This window comes from Panthera onca, chromosome D4 (genome assembly GCF_046562875.1).
Source record: "Panthera onca isolate mPanOnc1 chromosome D4, mPanOnc1 haplotype 2, whole genome shotgun sequence".
In the NCBI taxonomy this organism is placed as follows: Eukaryota; Metazoa; Chordata; class Mammalia; order Carnivora; family Felidae; genus Panthera; species Panthera onca.
Genome location: NC_138351.1, coordinates 34,691,683 through 34,708,678, shown reverse-complemented (window position 1 = coordinate 34,708,678; position 16,996 = coordinate 34,691,683). Strand labels below are relative to the sequence as shown.

The 16,996-nt window shown below is 35.8% G+C and overlaps 1 protein-coding gene across 34 annotated transcripts in view; it reads left to right on the top strand.

The window, feature by feature from the left end:
* Window positions 1–16,996, top strand: part of PTPRD (protein tyrosine phosphatase receptor type D) — a 1,372,973-nt gene that overhangs the window by 1,233,085 nt on the left and 122,892 nt on the right. For 17 of the 34 annotated variants that reach the window (XM_078436828.2, XM_078436827.2, XM_078436819.2 and 14 more), the window contains 3 exons: window positions 4,464–4,624; window positions 10,875–10,889; window positions 14,928–15,040. In XM_078436828.2, coding sequence (XP_078292954.2) covers window positions 4,464–4,624; window positions 10,875–10,889; window positions 14,928–15,040 — 289 coding nt within the window. The remainder of the gene's footprint in view (window positions 1–4,463; window positions 4,625–10,874; window positions 10,890–14,927; window positions 15,041–16,996) is intronic. The other 17 variants (XM_078436832.2, XM_078436835.2, XM_078436822.2 and 14 more) reach the window with 5 other exon arrangements.

Genomic DNA, 16,996 nt, shown 5'->3' with positions numbered 1-16,996 from the left:
AAACAAGGCTGTGTCTCTAATGACATGGAATTTAGCTGGACTTTGGTTATATGAAGTAATGAATTGATAGGACATGGTTCTTGAAACCGTGAGGGTGACACATATAGCTAGGAGCGTGATAGCCTTAACTGCTCAAAGTCTCCTTCCTCATCTCAGTTCACTTGATTGCAAGAGGAATGATCAAGTTCCACAGTTAAACACACTATATATTTCCAAGTATTGGAAATATTATGTCAATATTGATTGAGAGTGATTATATTTTATTCTCCTGTAACTGCCAGTGAGCCCATAATATCTCCCTGGATTCACAGGGAAGGTCTGTCTAGGAAAAGACAAGGCAGCTTCTTTAATTAGAGCAATTTACCAATGACTTTATCAGGGAAAAGCCAAGAATGTTAGAAAATAATTCAATAAAACAGACAATTCCTAAGGTACTTTAAATAATGAGTTGTCTTCTTTTATGTAATTCATCTTGCTCTTATGTTGTTTTATGCTTCAGTTGCTGTGAATGTTAAAAAAAAAAGAGGAGAGAGAAGAAGAGAGAGGAAGAGAAATTGTAGATGTGAAGGGAGGGTGGATTTTGAAGTGGCAGGTTCACATTAACATTTAATATACATATTCTAATGGTGTCTTTCTAACAAGGGCCTAAAACTGACAGGCGTGGTAGCTCAGTGGAGCCAGTCACTTCCCATATATAAGAAGCGTGAGATATATCAAAGATTTCTGCACATCAGGTGTTAGCACATGCAATGGGGCTTCTCTTCAAATGGCTGAAGGAATTCCCCCTTGGAAAATCAAAACACAAAGGCAGCCTTTCTGCCTGGTTTACCTTTGTGCACAGAATGTCATTTGAAAACAAAGTGAAGGGCTCCCTGGAATTTTAATGCACGGATATGCTTTCTCTTTTTAGTTGAAGGTTTTAAGGCAGAACATCAAGGGAATAGAATGTTGGAAATCATCTTTCTCTTTCTTGTTCTTAATGACTTTTAGATATTTGAAGTAATTTTCTTTAAATAGCTCTAAGATGTTTCAGAAAAGCCCATTCAGACCATTGAGGTAGATCAGAGAATTCGCTAAAGAAGAGAAACCTCAGCAGACCCTGCAGGCTGACGACACCACTGTCAGAGACTCTGGTTTTAATTCTCCGAGGTGTTTCTAGTGTTTAAATGCATTACCAGGAATGAAGAGTCTACCCCTTCCCTTAGTATGTCATTTCACTGTTTCATTAGGACTTTTTCCAAATACATAATATGAATTGCCCCTTTTCTCCATCATCTTTCTCAACATTGCTCTTTATATGCTGTGTATGTTTTCAGTCCTTCATCTAGTAAGTAGATAAGACTTGTATCCAACTAGTGTAATGTTCGCACTGATTTAGTCACTTTGTAAGCCTCAAATTTTTATGACTAATTGTCGTTAAGCACCTAACCACTCCCCGGGTGGGCTGATAATTTTTACAGAGAGAATAACCACCCCCTACAACATGAGCTTTCCCCACTCTCCTTTTGCCTCATTAAGAATATCAAAGGACTGGTTTAGAATGACCAAAGGCTATTACCCCCACACATTGAACAAATGCTGCTTTTCATCAGGTTGGTATCATTTTATGGTTTTCTTCTCTTTCCTTTTCTTTTTCACATGTCTCTGTATCCTGATTTGGGTTGGAAATCTGTGCGCTTTGGGAAACCTCTGTTTAGATTTGTATCTTGGCTGACCAAGATGATTATCTCAAAGCCTCTTGGTAAAGAATTTGAAATCACAGAGTTTTGTTTACTTTTGTCTGCCAAACAGTTTGAGTGTGACCTACAAAATTGAAAGGGGAAAGTATAAACCAAAACAAGCAATTATACTTATATAAAGAATCATGTTTCTTCGATATTTAGTATCTTTGCCAAGTCCTTACACTGTACATATCTTTTTTTTTAGCTGCTTCTGAGAAGGTTGGAAATGTACTGAATTTTTATCTTATGACCCATTAGAAAATCTGAAAATATAGTCAATCCCTTTCCTAAGAATGGTGAGGAAAATGGGAAAGAAGAACAATATACAAGCATTTAGTGGGGCATATACCCTCCAGATTGACTACTAATCTTGTTGTACTTCAATTCAGAATATATGCCTTAAATTAAGTTTTAATGTGGATTTAAAAATTAAATATACTTCCTAATCATGGAAAAATGAGACTATTCTCTCATGCCTTGATAATGTCAGCCATTTGAAAAGACAAACATTTTATTTTATTTAACAAAGATTTGCTGGGAACTCACTAAGTGCAAAGTTTTGTGCTAGCTGCTTTAAGTATCCAAACACAAATGGTATACAAATCCCTACCTTCCAGAAGTTTACAGTTTCATTAAAGAAAATAAGGCATATGCACAAAACAGAAAATGGAGTGTGATGAATACCATTCAAAGAGGAATAAAGGACAAATAAAAGAAATAAAGGACTACCTAATTTTTTTAAAATTGTTTTTACCTATAGTTTGTGAAATGATTGATTATTTCCAGTTAAAGATAGTTAACATCACTGGAAACCATAGGTAAGTGGAGCCTTGGAAAATAGTTGGATTTCAGGAGACAGATGTTGTGGAACTTTTGAGAGGGTTAAGAGAGAGAATAGAGTCATTGGGGAATAGTGGCAAGAAGCTCACTGTGATGGAAAATGTTGTATGTGGTACAGAAGTTGAAAACAAAATCATGGAGGCCCTCAAGATACATGCTAGGATGTCTAGGTTTTATTTAGGAATCACCAGAAAGCCTCCTGAAGGTTTAACAGCTGTGGTTTAGGATAATAACTCTAGCAGCAGTAGAGAATATTAGAGGAAGGAAGAAACTCTTGCTCTGGTTTGGATAGGCATGAATGAGGTCCCAAAAAAAACAGTACCCATGAGACTGGAAAAAGGGTAGATCGACCTAGAGGGTCATTGGCAAAATAATATCAGTAGTTTTCATTCCTAAGTAGAGGGTGAGAAAAATTAGCAAGTTAGAAGGACGGTATATCTAGGAATCAGGGTAATAACACATGCGATTCATATCTTGCAGGTAAATGTAGGAATCTCTCAAAATAATTGAAAATGAAGGTCTGTGACTTCCAGAGTTTCTGAGTTTACGAACATTAATCAAGTAGTAATCTTCATAGAAGTTGGTAGTTAAAGCTAATAATGGCCTTGCCAGATAAGGGAGAGAAAGACTAGCAGAAAATAAACCTTAAGCATACTGACACAGGATGAATTCAGAGGTTGTCAGCTCAGCAGGACATGATCAGTTGGCAAGATTAGGATGGGACCGGTTGAGTACAGAATTAGGAGAACCAGTGTAGGGAGTTTTAAAGAAGGCTCAGTCAACTGTGCCAAATCTAGAAAAGATGTCTAGAAGGGACTGAATAATGACAATTAGATTTAGCAAATGAGATAACGGACCAGTGGTGGTACTGGAGTGAGAAGAGATGAGGGGCTAGTGGCAGGAAAGGGGGTCAGCCGATGGCTATGGATTGGTCTCTGTTGGAAAAGGAAAAACTAGGACCCCTACATGTGGGCAGAGTCAAGAGAATACTAAAAGAGCCTTGAAATGGGACAGAACGAAATAGGATGTTATAAAACCAAAATCAATTCCTTCAGCAAGTATTATTTTTTCCCAGCTTCATTGAGGGAAAATTGAAATATATAATTTTATGTGTTTAAAGTGTAAAATATGATGTTTTGATACACATATACATTGTGGGATGATTGCCAAGAACAAGATAATCAGCGTATCTATCATCTCACATAACTCTGTGTGTGTGTGTGTGTGTGTGTGTGTGTGTGTGTGTGTGTGGTGAGGAATACTTAAGATCTACTCTCAGCAACTTCCAAGTACATAATACTGTATTATTAACTATGGTCACCATACAGTACATTAGGTCCTCAGAACTTCTTATAACTGAGGTTTTGTACCCTTTGACCTACAGGTCTCCATTTCTCCTTCCTGAAATACTGACATTTTCCCTGTAAATGTTTACTTTTTAAATTTGGTCTCCTTGACTGGGTGATAATGCTTTGGTGCTGGAGCTATAATATTTCTGTTGATTTTCACACAGCACATAACACCTTGGCACAATGTAAATACTCACTGAACATTTTATGAGCAGTTAATTGCTGGTACTTTATACTTGGTAAGACCATTTAATATGCCATCTATAGATCCCAATGAAGATGTGTCTGCAGACTAATTTATACCATCAAAAATGATTTTATTATAAAATACTTCACTCTGCAAGGAAATTTAGGTTGCAAGACCTCTTTACTTTTTCCTCTTTCCTCATCTCCCACCTCTTCTCTCATCCCTTTCCCTCCCTCCTTCTTTTACTGATGTTATTTCACACACTTAACATCAAATCCTAAGTTCTAAATTTTTGCTTCTTCTAATGCTAAAGATATACACTAGAAAGCCATTAGTTTATAAGTAACAGACTCTGTTTTTCCTCAGAAGATGTATGCAACCAGTCCCTACTCTGACCCCGTTGTGTCAATGGATTTGGATCCACAGCCAATCACAGATGAAGAAGAAGGCTTGATCTGGGTTGTAGGTCCAGTCCTTGCAGTGGTCTTTATCATCTGCATTGTCATAGCTATCCTTCTTTATAAAAGGTAGGTTTGCCCAATATTTATATTACAATCTTGGTAATTCTTCTATGGACATTATGTGGCTGGTTGCTGTTAATGAAATACTTCAGTGTAGCCCCCGTAATCACTGCAAAATGCTTTCATTAGATTAGAACAAAATGTAAAGATTGCACTTTTTAAAATCTCATTCAGTGTGTGATATAGATTTTGTTGCCCAGCATTCATGGATCCTAGCCTCAGTCTTCTCAGCTACTTTATGCATTAGGAGCACTTTGTATGGCTTTTGAAACATGAGTACATTCATAGGCAGATAATTCCAAGCTTGTATTTAATTGCTTTAGATGATTAATTGCTCTTTTTTTTTTTTTTTTTTTTTTTTTTTTTTTGCTCTTTGGGATTCAAATGAATTTTATTTTTTCTAATTTACTTTTTCTTTTTTATTTTAATATATTTATTGTCAAGTTGGCTAACATACAGTGTATACAGTGTGTTTTTGTTTTTGGGGGTAGATTCCTGTGGATTAATTGTTCAATTTCAACATGGTTTTACAAATAATATTACAAATTTGCACATTTATGTCCATTTCATAAGTCTAATGGGCACCTGAGCTAAAATTTTTTCCTGTAGCTATTTCTCAAAACCCTGAAAGTTGCTAAAATTTAAAGACAAAACAAGGAAAAATAAGGAAGAGAATGAATTTTTTTTCTTCTGTTTTCTATAACCTTTGTTCCAATAGTTAATTCTCAATTGTATCCAATAAGGAATGTGAGGTACCATTTTCCTTTAAAAAACTAAAAGTAAAACCTCAGTCCTTCTACTCCCAAGTACTGATCTGATTTAGTGTCTTTTCACTACAATTAGGATGCAAAGAATCCACATCTACTCCATAGTTTCTGATCTTCCACTCTTTTTCAATTCTATTTCTGCCTCTATTACGGTAACCAAGATTTTTTCCCCCCAGTCATTGCCTAGTCAGTTGCAAAGAGGACATTAGTAATTATTTCCCTAAATCCTTCCAGACTTAAAAAAAATATGTAATACCTGGGTGCCTGGGTGGCTCAGTCGGTTAAGCATCCAACTTGGCTCGGGTCATGATCTCGCGGTTTGTGAGTTCCAGCCCAGCATTGGGCTCTGCACTGACAGCCGGGAGCCTGGAGCCGGGAGCCGGAGCCTGGAGCCTGCTTCAGATTCTGTGTCTCCTTCTCTCTCTGCCCCTCCCCCTCTTGTGCTCTGTCTATCAAAAATAAATAAATGGTAAAAAGTTAATAAATATATATAATACCAAAATATATAAAATTGTAAGTATTAACATATATAATGCAAACTCATAAACATGTAGACTGACTAAATTCTAAATTATCTTCCTTTGTGTCACTTTTTATTTTTTTCCAATCCAAATTTTATTTTTATGAAACTTTAACCTATGTTCCCATTTTTCTTTGTGGTGTATCACCTTTAAGAACGCTCCTGTGAAGATGACCACTTCCCTGTACTATAAAGTAGTCCCTCTGTCTCTCTCCCTCTCTTTCTCCCCTCTCATAACCTTGACTTGCAAAATCAAATGAGAATGTCTTCATTTTGATTCTTGCTGACATACTTAATCTGATAATCTTACTTCCATTATATCTTTATCCTATTTATCTGGCTCCCTTCACTGGGTTTACATTAATTATTTCTACCTTTATTCTTCTGTTAAGTATGTTCTTATGTTCCTGGAATAATCTTTTTTTTTTTTTTATAACCTCTTCTCAACTCAAAAAAATATCCTTCAAGACACTTGTCCTTTGCAACTTTCTCTTATGAGACTGTATTCTATTTCAGTGTGAAGAGAGCATTGAAAAGAAAAAACTAAACTAAAGAAAACTAAAGAAATTCATAACCATAACCTATTAAATTGCCTATTCTATTTTAGAGTTAGAAAGAAAGAAAGAAATACCCATCATTATTTGGTTTCCTGATCACTGCCATCACTCCGTTATCCATGCTATAAAATAGCTTAAAAGACAGGTAACTGAAGGCCAATCTCTCCTCATAGATAATGGTTTCAGTCTCTCCATTCCAATCCATATTGTATCAGTGTATATTTAATTGCTTCTCTTGTGTAAGAAGTAAGCACAGAGAGCACAAGCTACCCACATGCCCTGAACAATAACATCCTGAGTGAGTCCAAACAGGAACTGGTATCCTTTGCTGCTCATGTGCTACACTTATTACCAGAAGATAATACAATAATAAAAGATTAAAAGTAGAATTATCATTGCTTTCTGTGATATTTATTTAGGTGGCTAAATCTTACTGTAAGAGTCAGATCAGAAAGTGCTTGTTTATGGTTGCATTTCTAGATCATGGCACATGACATTTTGTGATTATTCAAAATGGACAAAATGCTTGCCTTATTTTTTTTAAGTTGTGTTTCATTCTGCTATATCTGGCTATCATTATCATGTCACTTAACAGAAATGTGCAGGGCATTTGTGAGTTATGTAAATATGAAGAAATAGGATTATAACCTTGATAATTTTTTAAAGATCTGTAATTAACTGTTCCTTTGCGCATGTGCATGTGCTTGAAGAAAAATTCAGCTCGGTTATATATTTTTTTATAATCCTTCAAAAAAAGGCATCACATTTAAAGATTTTATGACTCTGTTAAAATAGAGTTGCATTTTAGTGTGTGCATATGTAAGCATCGTCTAATGCAATTGTTGGGAAATGCACACATCCTCGAATGCCAAGTATATTTAGCTAACCATCTGAAGGCCCATGAAGCGTTTCTGAAATAGAAATGCTTGCTTCAGCAGTAAAGAACATTCCTGACTTGAAATTCAAGTAGACCCAACAATGTCCTTCTTGATTATCATGAGGCAGTTCAAGAGGAAATCTTCTGCAGGCAATGAATAGTGTCTTTTATAGCTTGGATTCTGAACAAAGTTAATTATATAATAAATACTTCATCCCTCTTTTTGGCTGCCTTTCATTTTACACATAGGTTGTTGGTAATGACTCAGAATTGAATATACAATTATTATTATCATTATTAATATTAAATATTATCAACTCACATTATCTTGATAATTCCACCTAATCACATACACCTGCTTACAAAACTACTTGCCTTAAGAGTAGGTCTATAGCTATGGATGGTTTGTCCATATAAAGAAGAATATTTTATAGATCTGTGTGAGAAGACTGAGACTTATTCCTATTAATTATGTTAATGTGGAACCATTACACTCTTTTATCTCGCATTGTATTTATTTTACTTTATTTTTAATCTAGTAATTTGTAAACCTATAATACATTGATAATCAATGACAAAACAACATCAACTGAGGCTTTGTAAGGACCCTACAATACCCACTGAACCATCAGAAAATTAAAATATATTTGGTAGGTCTTTAGTGTTATGGATTATTTTGCCCTATTTTTTTTATTTTGTTGTCCATATGTGATATATGCAATATTTCAAAATGTAAATTACAGAGATAAGATGGTATCAAGGTTTAAAAAAACACTAATCAGAAAATCAGGAATCAGGAAACTTAAGTTCCAGCTCTGTGAGTAGGTAGCTAATTGTGATAGAAAGTCATGCTAACACTCTGGGCCTCAGTTGCCTCACTTATAAAGTAAGTGGGTAGACTAGATAATTGGACCTTTTAATAATGCTCTATAATCTGAGAACCTAAAACACCACCTAATAGTTCTATTGCTATATTATTTCTGCGTCCAGTATGTGTATGTTTTTTTTTAATATGACTCCAGGTTGCCCTTCATTCATCCACCCCACAAAAAAAGAAAAGAAAAGAAAAAGCAAATGAACACTCTTAGATCTCCCTCTACCCTGTACACTTGTTACATGTGTAAGGCTTTTTAGTTATTAGTGTTAGAACAGTCCAGGAATTACTTATATAGAAGATACTTAAAATAAAATGTTAACCTGACTCTATGGAAAAGCATTTCAAGATGAATGAGGAGTATTTACTATGTACCATGGAAAAAAAGAAAATATGGATTAGGAGCTTGTAAAGATCTCAGGCACTATCTAGACGAAACTAATATCCTTAAATAGAAATAGTCTAACCTAAATAGATACTATAGACCAAGGAAATCTTTTCCATTCCCACCTGAAGATGTTCATGTATGAAGGCCGTGGAATAGATGAGACTAAAACACAGGCCTTAGCTTTTCAAGCTTTTCCTGTAGATCCAAGATTGCTCTCTGTAGTCTGTGCTTTGTTAGTCTTCTCTTTTTGTATCAACTTTACATATTTCCAAGATGTAATCAAAGAAAGAAATACAGATCAGGATATTTTGAGATGCTATGGAGATATATGCTGCCATGCCCAACCACACTGGACAATTGATTGTCCAATTGTTTCTGCCTTCTGGCCTTTGAGTAGATCCTTCCATATACCTGAAACACCTTTCCTCTGTCTCCCCAGCCTCTCCTCTTGGCCTAACTGACTCTAAAACATCCTTTAGTAGTAAACTAAGATGCCCACCTAAACGAAAAGCTTTTCTGGGTGCCTGCTTCTTGCTCTATTCTCTCTACCAGTTCAGGCTGCCCTAGGGTTCTATTGTCTATGCTGTTAAAGCACTTTCCACTTATCTAATGTTACAGAACCTACCACATTACTAGATTTTCCCATTTTCTTGTCTTTCTTTCCACCTCTAAACTAGAGGTCAAGGATGCTGTCATTTCCTTACACTTAGCCCTTATGCCTAGTAAAGTGCATGGCACAGAGGAATATTGAGTAATCAAATTTATACAAATCAATGTCATTAAACAAATTCCAAACTCAATCCCCTCCACTTATTTACTCCATCATGCAATATCACCTTCATCTTGACTGGCAAGAGCTTTAATAAAATCCTCAGCCTATAATTTAAATTTATAAGCTTCCAAAGCCTTCAAACTTAGATACTTGCACCAAATATGTACCTGGGTGTGTGGTGAGTCTGACATTTCTGTGGAAGAGGGGTGAATCACGCACTAGCTATGCATTTGTTCATCAGATTATTTAACATTTTAATATACAAAACTGATAATTCACTAAGTAGTTCTCTTCCATCCAAAGAAACAGATTATCCTATGATGATTCACTAAAGATCTCCTTGATTAAAACCAAGGAAGTTAGAAACATATATACATAGGATTTTTAAGACCCACAACACTAGGTAAATCATTTTAAAATTAAGAATAAAAAAAACAGTATTTTTGATATCATTTTCATTATTCACCTTGTATGTGTGTGTTTGTAAAATTTAAATGTGGGTTTTGTATTTTTGAAAGGAGATAGACTGGATTATCTCTAAGCTAGATACTTTAGCAACTTGGGTATATATTTCATTGACATTCAGGTAGACTCAGTTCTCTATTTTGCATTTGAGAACTCATTAAAAACTCTGAAATTTGCCTCACTGTTGAGATTGTTCAGATTAATTCTTTTCAGGTAATAGTTATGCTCTCTGCATAAAGAACATAGTTATCTAAACAATCTACATATTATCACATGAGCATGAGTTAGATGTGTTCACAGACAGGAGCACCTCTTTGACTGGGAAAATATCTGTCATGTCAATGGCTGGTAATAAAATACTTTCAAGATTAGCCCAGTGATATATATGGGTCATGCTCTGTAGATTTATAATGATGAGTATTACTTTTTCCAAAACTGAAAATGTATTTGATCTTTTATTGGAGAAAAGATTTATAATAACCTTACTCGTCAAAAGGAGTTTGAAGAAATCATTTTTGCCACTTTATTACCTCATAGTGTATTCTACCATTGTGCACATTTTTGTGCAGTTCAGTGGATTTGCAGATACCTTATATCATTAAAGAAATAACACACCTCTTAAGACTTTGTTTTAGATGAACACATTTCTTACATGGAATTATGTTGTATTTCCATTAAGTACATTAGTAGTTTCCTCATGGCATGTTTTATAAAAATCAGATTATATCTCTATCATCACTTTCTGGGATATAATTAATTGTGGCAATATTTTGTAGCTTGGTAGATATAAGCGAATGTGACATTAACATGTGCACAAAATGCTTTATTTAGTTACATACCCTCATATCCTCCATTCAACTCATAATTAGAGTCCTTTAAATGTTTTGATACACTGTCATTTCCTAATGTGTGTCAGTTAATGTGCCCTGCTTATGAGCAGTTTTTCTTAAATCTTCGTTGTCATAGTTACTCTTGTTACCATTGGCCAACTAACATTGAGCCTTTCTTTTTCTTTTTTTGCTGCATTAAAATGGAGCAGTAAACCTGACAGGTGAGGAATAGAGAACAAATCCCTTTAATGCTCAGTAAGACACTGGTAGCCATTGGAAGTATTGAGGGGGTGAGGGTGGAGGTTGGATATAAAAGGCGTCACCGGGCAGGTGGAAGATGGACAAAGCCTAGATATATAAAATATTAAAATATTGGTACTGAAATGATTCTGAGGGAAATAAATTAGTTTCTCTATATAAATATAAATAACAAATTATCTTTATGTAAAGCCAAATTTAGAAGGTAATGAAACCAGTCTGCATTTTGTATGAGCATTTGTATGTGTTAATGTGTCTACAGAAAAGAAATGTGAGGTGTTCCATTAAGACATTTGTTTTGTTTTGTTTGTTTTTACTTAAGATTGGCTTTTAAGTTTGATCTGAGGTCACCTCCCAATACAAGAGCACTAATGGTATTTTAATATCCTGTAAATATTGACGGCCATGCATTTGTGAAAATTCTGACATCATTCCAAATTATTTCCATGCTTTCCAGACTCAAATAATAACAGCAGCAGCAGCAGCAGCAATAGTAGTAGGAGGAGGAGGAATAATAATAATAATAGCACTAGCTATCTGTGTGATTATTGAAGGACTGGTCCAATCAAACCTACTTTTCTAACATATCTATATGTATGTCTATCTTCATATCTATATTGACAGGTAGAAACTTCTGATGAAACTTAAACTAAGAAAACGATCTCAGTGCTCATCTCAGTTGTCTAGTCCTCCCAGTTCTATATTCCACTTAGTTCCCAATGAGTGTTACCTGGACCAGCAGCAGAATCATTAGCTTCACCTGGAAACTTGAGAGAAATACAAATTCTTAGACTACCTACCCCAGACCTAGTGAATCGGAAACTCTAGGTGTGAGTGCAACAGTCTATAGTTTAGTAATCCCTTCCAGGGGATTCAGATGCATGCTAAAGTTTGAGAACCATGGCTGTATCATTTTCCCCAAATCACTTAATACTGGTCAGTAAGCTACATTACACTTCTACTCATAGGTAACTTAGTACTTCTGTAGGGTATCTTTTTTTAAAAATTATTTTTAATATCACTGGTTTTCATTAATCCACCTAAAAACACATGCAAAATACGTTTTGTTTTTCAGCCAAAGTAGGGATTTCAGATAGATGCATCTTTCTTCCAAAAGCCTTTGCCCATATATCAGAATATCTTTGTTCTAAGTAAGTAGATTCATATCTCATCCTTAGACCAAGGTGAAATTAAGTGAAGATAAAAAAAACCCTTAGACCACAAAGTAGCATCTTTGTTATATGTGGTTCCCATCCCAAACCACCACATATTTTCATGATGCTGTTTCCACCATATCTGAAATGTCATGTGATCTTGCATTTCCTTTTCACCCATATACCTCCTGCATGTAGTACATATTTCTCTCTGCAGAAAATAAGCTTATAACAGGACTTTATAATCTTAACAGGAAAAATAAAATAGCAAGGCAAAATTCAAATATGCTTGTAGTCACTATTCTTCACTTTTTTCTAGTTGAAAATGAAAATGTGAATAATGAGACTTCTGAAAACCTATCGGGAAAAATATGACCACAGACGTTCCTGTTGGGCCTGATTTAGACCCTCATATGCTAGTTAATCCTTTATGGCAGTAAATTCTATTTTTAAAGCTATTTATCATTATTACCAATGATGACCAAACTCTTCATCTTGCAAACATTTCTTAGAAATCCTTTCTGTTAGAAAACAACCATTTTAGCACATTTGTGTTTAAAAATAATGTGATGAAAGTGTGGGCAGCCAATACCCACGTTGTGATCACCAGAACTAAACTAAGCAAAAAAGAAATTTAAATAGCTGGTTTTCTGAGATGGCTATAGGATTTTTGAGTCTGAGATCATGGAAGTAATTTATTTGAACAGATAAAGTCAGGGAAAAGTTAGTTATTAAATGTCAGGACCCCCCCCCCAACTTTGTCACAACTATACATGGCAGTTTTAGTCCCAAGCTTTGGGTTTTCTGAGATTCATCTGGGCAACAAGATGTGACATTCACCTTTCCTGGCGCCAGAGAAACAGACTAAATTTCTTTAGAGAGTATTCTCTTCTGTCCCTTTGTCTCAGTGTCACTCAGCTTGGCCTCAGTGAAAAGATAAGGAGCATGTTCCACAGTACCTGCAAGAGTGACCCAGTTTCCTTGCCCAGGTATTTCTACATCTGGCCCCATAATCCCGCAAGAAAGACAGTGGGGCCACTTTGAGAAAGGATAAAAATTCAGGGTTTAATCATTATGTCTGGCACATCAGTAAAGAGATGCATCTGTGCCAGCTCATTTGGAACAAAAGAAGTTTAAGGAGGGCCACTGGGTCCCTTGAATTGAGAAGGCCAAGTGTATGATTGTTACACATGGGACTGACTGACTAGCAGTCCATGGCATTTCATGAGCCCATTTAGCTTCTATACCTTTGGTGGTAAAATGAATCTCTATGAGTCATATAGCCACAGCCTAATCATAGTGGCATTTTCCATTCTGAAACTGGTCACCATGTCCTTCTTTCACATGGTCTTTTGAGCCACTCTTTCTCTTTCTTCTCACATCTTTCTTGTCAGCCCTCAGCTCTGCTTTTACTTTGTTTCTCATTTTCCACTCCATACAACTGGAACTGCCAGTACATTTGGCACACCTGACATTCAGTGCTCACCTCTGATTCGTGGCATAGCTTGGCAATGCATTCTGTCCTTAGGCTATACCTGACACCTTCAGGTAGAAACAGGAAATCCTGAGACAGGTTAATCCAAGGTTCTGAGAGAGCAAGGTGTCTAACAGAACTCACCCAAGAAAATTCATTCCATTAACACACTTTTGCCGAAGGCATTGCACTTGAGCAAATCAAGTGTGCTTTCCTTTTGCATCAATCTTCCCTTCATCCCCCGGTTAGTTTTATTTTATACAGATGAGCAGAGATGGAAAGAAAGGCTATTTAACAGGAGCCCTCTGGCTTACCATGGAACGACCTGGGTGGCACTCAATGGGATCCCATTGCCACAGCAACACTAATGAGCTGTGAGACAGTCATATCAGAAAAACAAGGGAGTGTTCCTGAGCACCGCTGTGCCCCTTTCCCCAAAAAAGAATGTCTTTGTTTTAAACAGGGGTGGACACAAGGATTACGACTGTAGCCTGGAGATTGCTGGAGTCAGTATTTGAATAAATACAGAATAAAGCACTGCTTGAAAAGGTCTCCATTTCTTGAGTTTTTAATCTAATTTAACCTTAAAGAAAATACTTAGGCAGCACTCTGCGTTTTGGAAGGTTTGAAAAAAATGAATAAGAAATCTTATGAAGAAAAACCTGATGTTCCTTACATAGACATTTGTTACTATTACATTATCACACCCTAAACAAAGTTATTTAATAAAACTAGTAGATAGTAATTAAAACAAGGATGAAATGCATTGTGTGAAGAATTACTTATAACAAGGCATTATTAATGGTTCACATATGCCATGAATGATCATTGGAAGAGTGAGACTACCCAGTAGGTGAAATTACTTTTTCTCTGATCTTTCTGTGATTGACTTTCATTAATGAAATATTAATCACAGCTTAACATCATAAGCAGCCAACACTATTTTTCTTTCTTTTAATTTGAAAGAGAAAGGGGATGTTGGTCTTGTGTAGTGCTAATTCTCCTTCTAGGTGCTAGCTTGGAATCTTAGAACACACTTACTGCATCTGTCTGTCATATGGGAAAATTCAGTGCAGACCCACTTTGTAGCCATCAGGATTCAAGCATATCTCTCCAACACCCCCTTAATGCCTAATGGCAGAGGCAGTGAAGAATTCAATTCTAGAGCTGAAGGGGGACTTTGAGATCATTCACTTAAGCAAATATTTTAGACTTGAGGAAATGGTCTAGGCCAAGAGAGGTAAAGCAACCTGAACAGGGTCACAAAACTGACCTGTCAGATGGTTGTAAAACAGAAAGTTGGGAGCTTTTTAAACGTTTCAATTGTTTTTTTATTGTATTCTTACATTTTAAAAAAATTTTTCTCCCTACAGGAAGAGGGCAGAGTCTGACTCTAGAAAGAGCAGCATACCCAACAGTAAGGAGGTCCCTTCACACCATCCAACAGACCCAGTAGAACTGAGGCGCCTTAATTTTCAAACACCAGGTAAGAAGCAGGGCTCATCTTGTCCATAAGATAGTATTTACTGAAAGCATTTTGGCCGACTGATAAATGCTTTCAGAGATGAATGTCACTTTATTTAGAAAAGTTTTGTTTATCCTGCTTTTTAATTGTAATATTATTGAGAGTCACCAAACAGAAGTCTGGAAAGGAAATAAAGTTTGTTTTGCAAATCTGAGGTGGAATAGACAAGAGAAAACAAGTAATTCATCTTCAAATTTTGGAAACACTATAGTCTTATAAGAATATCTACCATTGTGGGGGATTAAGAGTTTATTATTTTTAATGATACCTATCTGTCAAGAATTCAGTTTCTCATCTTATAAAAGTGAATGGATGGATCGATGGATGGATGTCACATCATTCATTCTATTGGGAAATAACAAACTTATTCTGTATTTTCCTATTGATTTGTGTCTATATGAAGAAAGTGAAGAAAGGAGGATGGTGAGAGGGAAAGAAACAAAGTGAGATAAAAATTAGTTTCTTTTAAAATATTACCTATACTAAATGTCACTGGCCAAGTTGAGTTTCTTACTGGGGAGATACATAAAGTAACTGAGGATAAGAATACTTGTTTCTAAATATTAAATGCTTAAGAAGAAACCTATCTTTACTACTGAGGGGCATTTTGTACAGTACTGTTAATTCAAGACTAGCTCTATTTTGCTTTCTTTAAAATAAATTTTATTTATCCCAAATGAATGGAAAATAATAAATGATAAAGAGATCTAAAACTGAGTGGCACAGTCATAATGCCCAAGGACAACTAAGAAAATAAAGAGTTGATCTAAGAAGTGTGATTAAAATTTGGTTGTGTTATCATTCCCCGAGTTGTTGGCAAATGTTGTGTCACATGGACATGCTAACTCACAGTAGTATATACCTCAAATTTATCAAACTACACACTGCAGTGACTTACTCTGAATTGAAAATGTAGTCTATTATATTTGACATGTTTTCTTTTTTACCTGTGAATGTATCATGGTAACTAGTAACAAGTTGAAAGAAGTGTCTGGCATTTTCAAAGTGGCTATACAAACCATCATCATAAATGTGAGTTGTGTGTAAAATGCTATTTCAAATGAGGTTAGACTTTTTAAAAATCAGTTTTTACAAAGCAAAGATCTACCTCCATCAGCATAAAAGGCAGTAGAAAATGTTCATATAGCCAAAAATCTCCTGTGTGTATTTTTTAAAGGCTGATAAATGTATACTATGCACATGTAATGATGATTGAATAAACTCATAGAGTCCTTTGGGTCACTGTAATCCCTTAGGTGCTCCCTGTTGAGTCTCTGTCTAGGTGTCCCATTAAGGCATCTTGATACTGAGTTTCTTGTAGTAAACCTTCTCGGTTCACTTTTTGAAATAGTAGTGTACTGACTTCTTTAGGCTGTAGGCAACTTCTTGATAATGGGCCCAGGAATTCATGTACTTTTCAATTTGACTAAACCAGGGTATAGAGGACCTAAAAGCCACAGAGATGATGCATTACATGATTCCTTTGCAAGAGCAGCATGTTGTGGAAATGGAGAAAATGATTGTTACTTAATACCTTGCTGCTCAGCCCTGCCCCCATCTCCTCTGGCTTTTATGGAAAGTATGATTTGTATTGGAATCAACCTTGGTCTTCAGGCAGAGATAGAAGCATAGTATAGGATGAGTGAAAAGGCAAAGATAGCTCCAAAAGAAAAAAAGAAAAACGAAAAACAATAGGAGTGCTATCCTTCATCTACTCTGGCACTAACAGAATATTCCAGGCATAAATAGGAAGTAGGAAGGATGCCTGGGTGGCTCAGTCAGTCAAGCATCCGACTTCAGCTCAAGTCATGGTCTTACAGTTCGTGGGTTCAAGTCCCATGCCGGGCTCTGTGCTGACAGCTCAGAGCCTGGAGCCTGCTTCTCCCCTGCTTGCACTTTGTCTCTCTCTCAAAAATA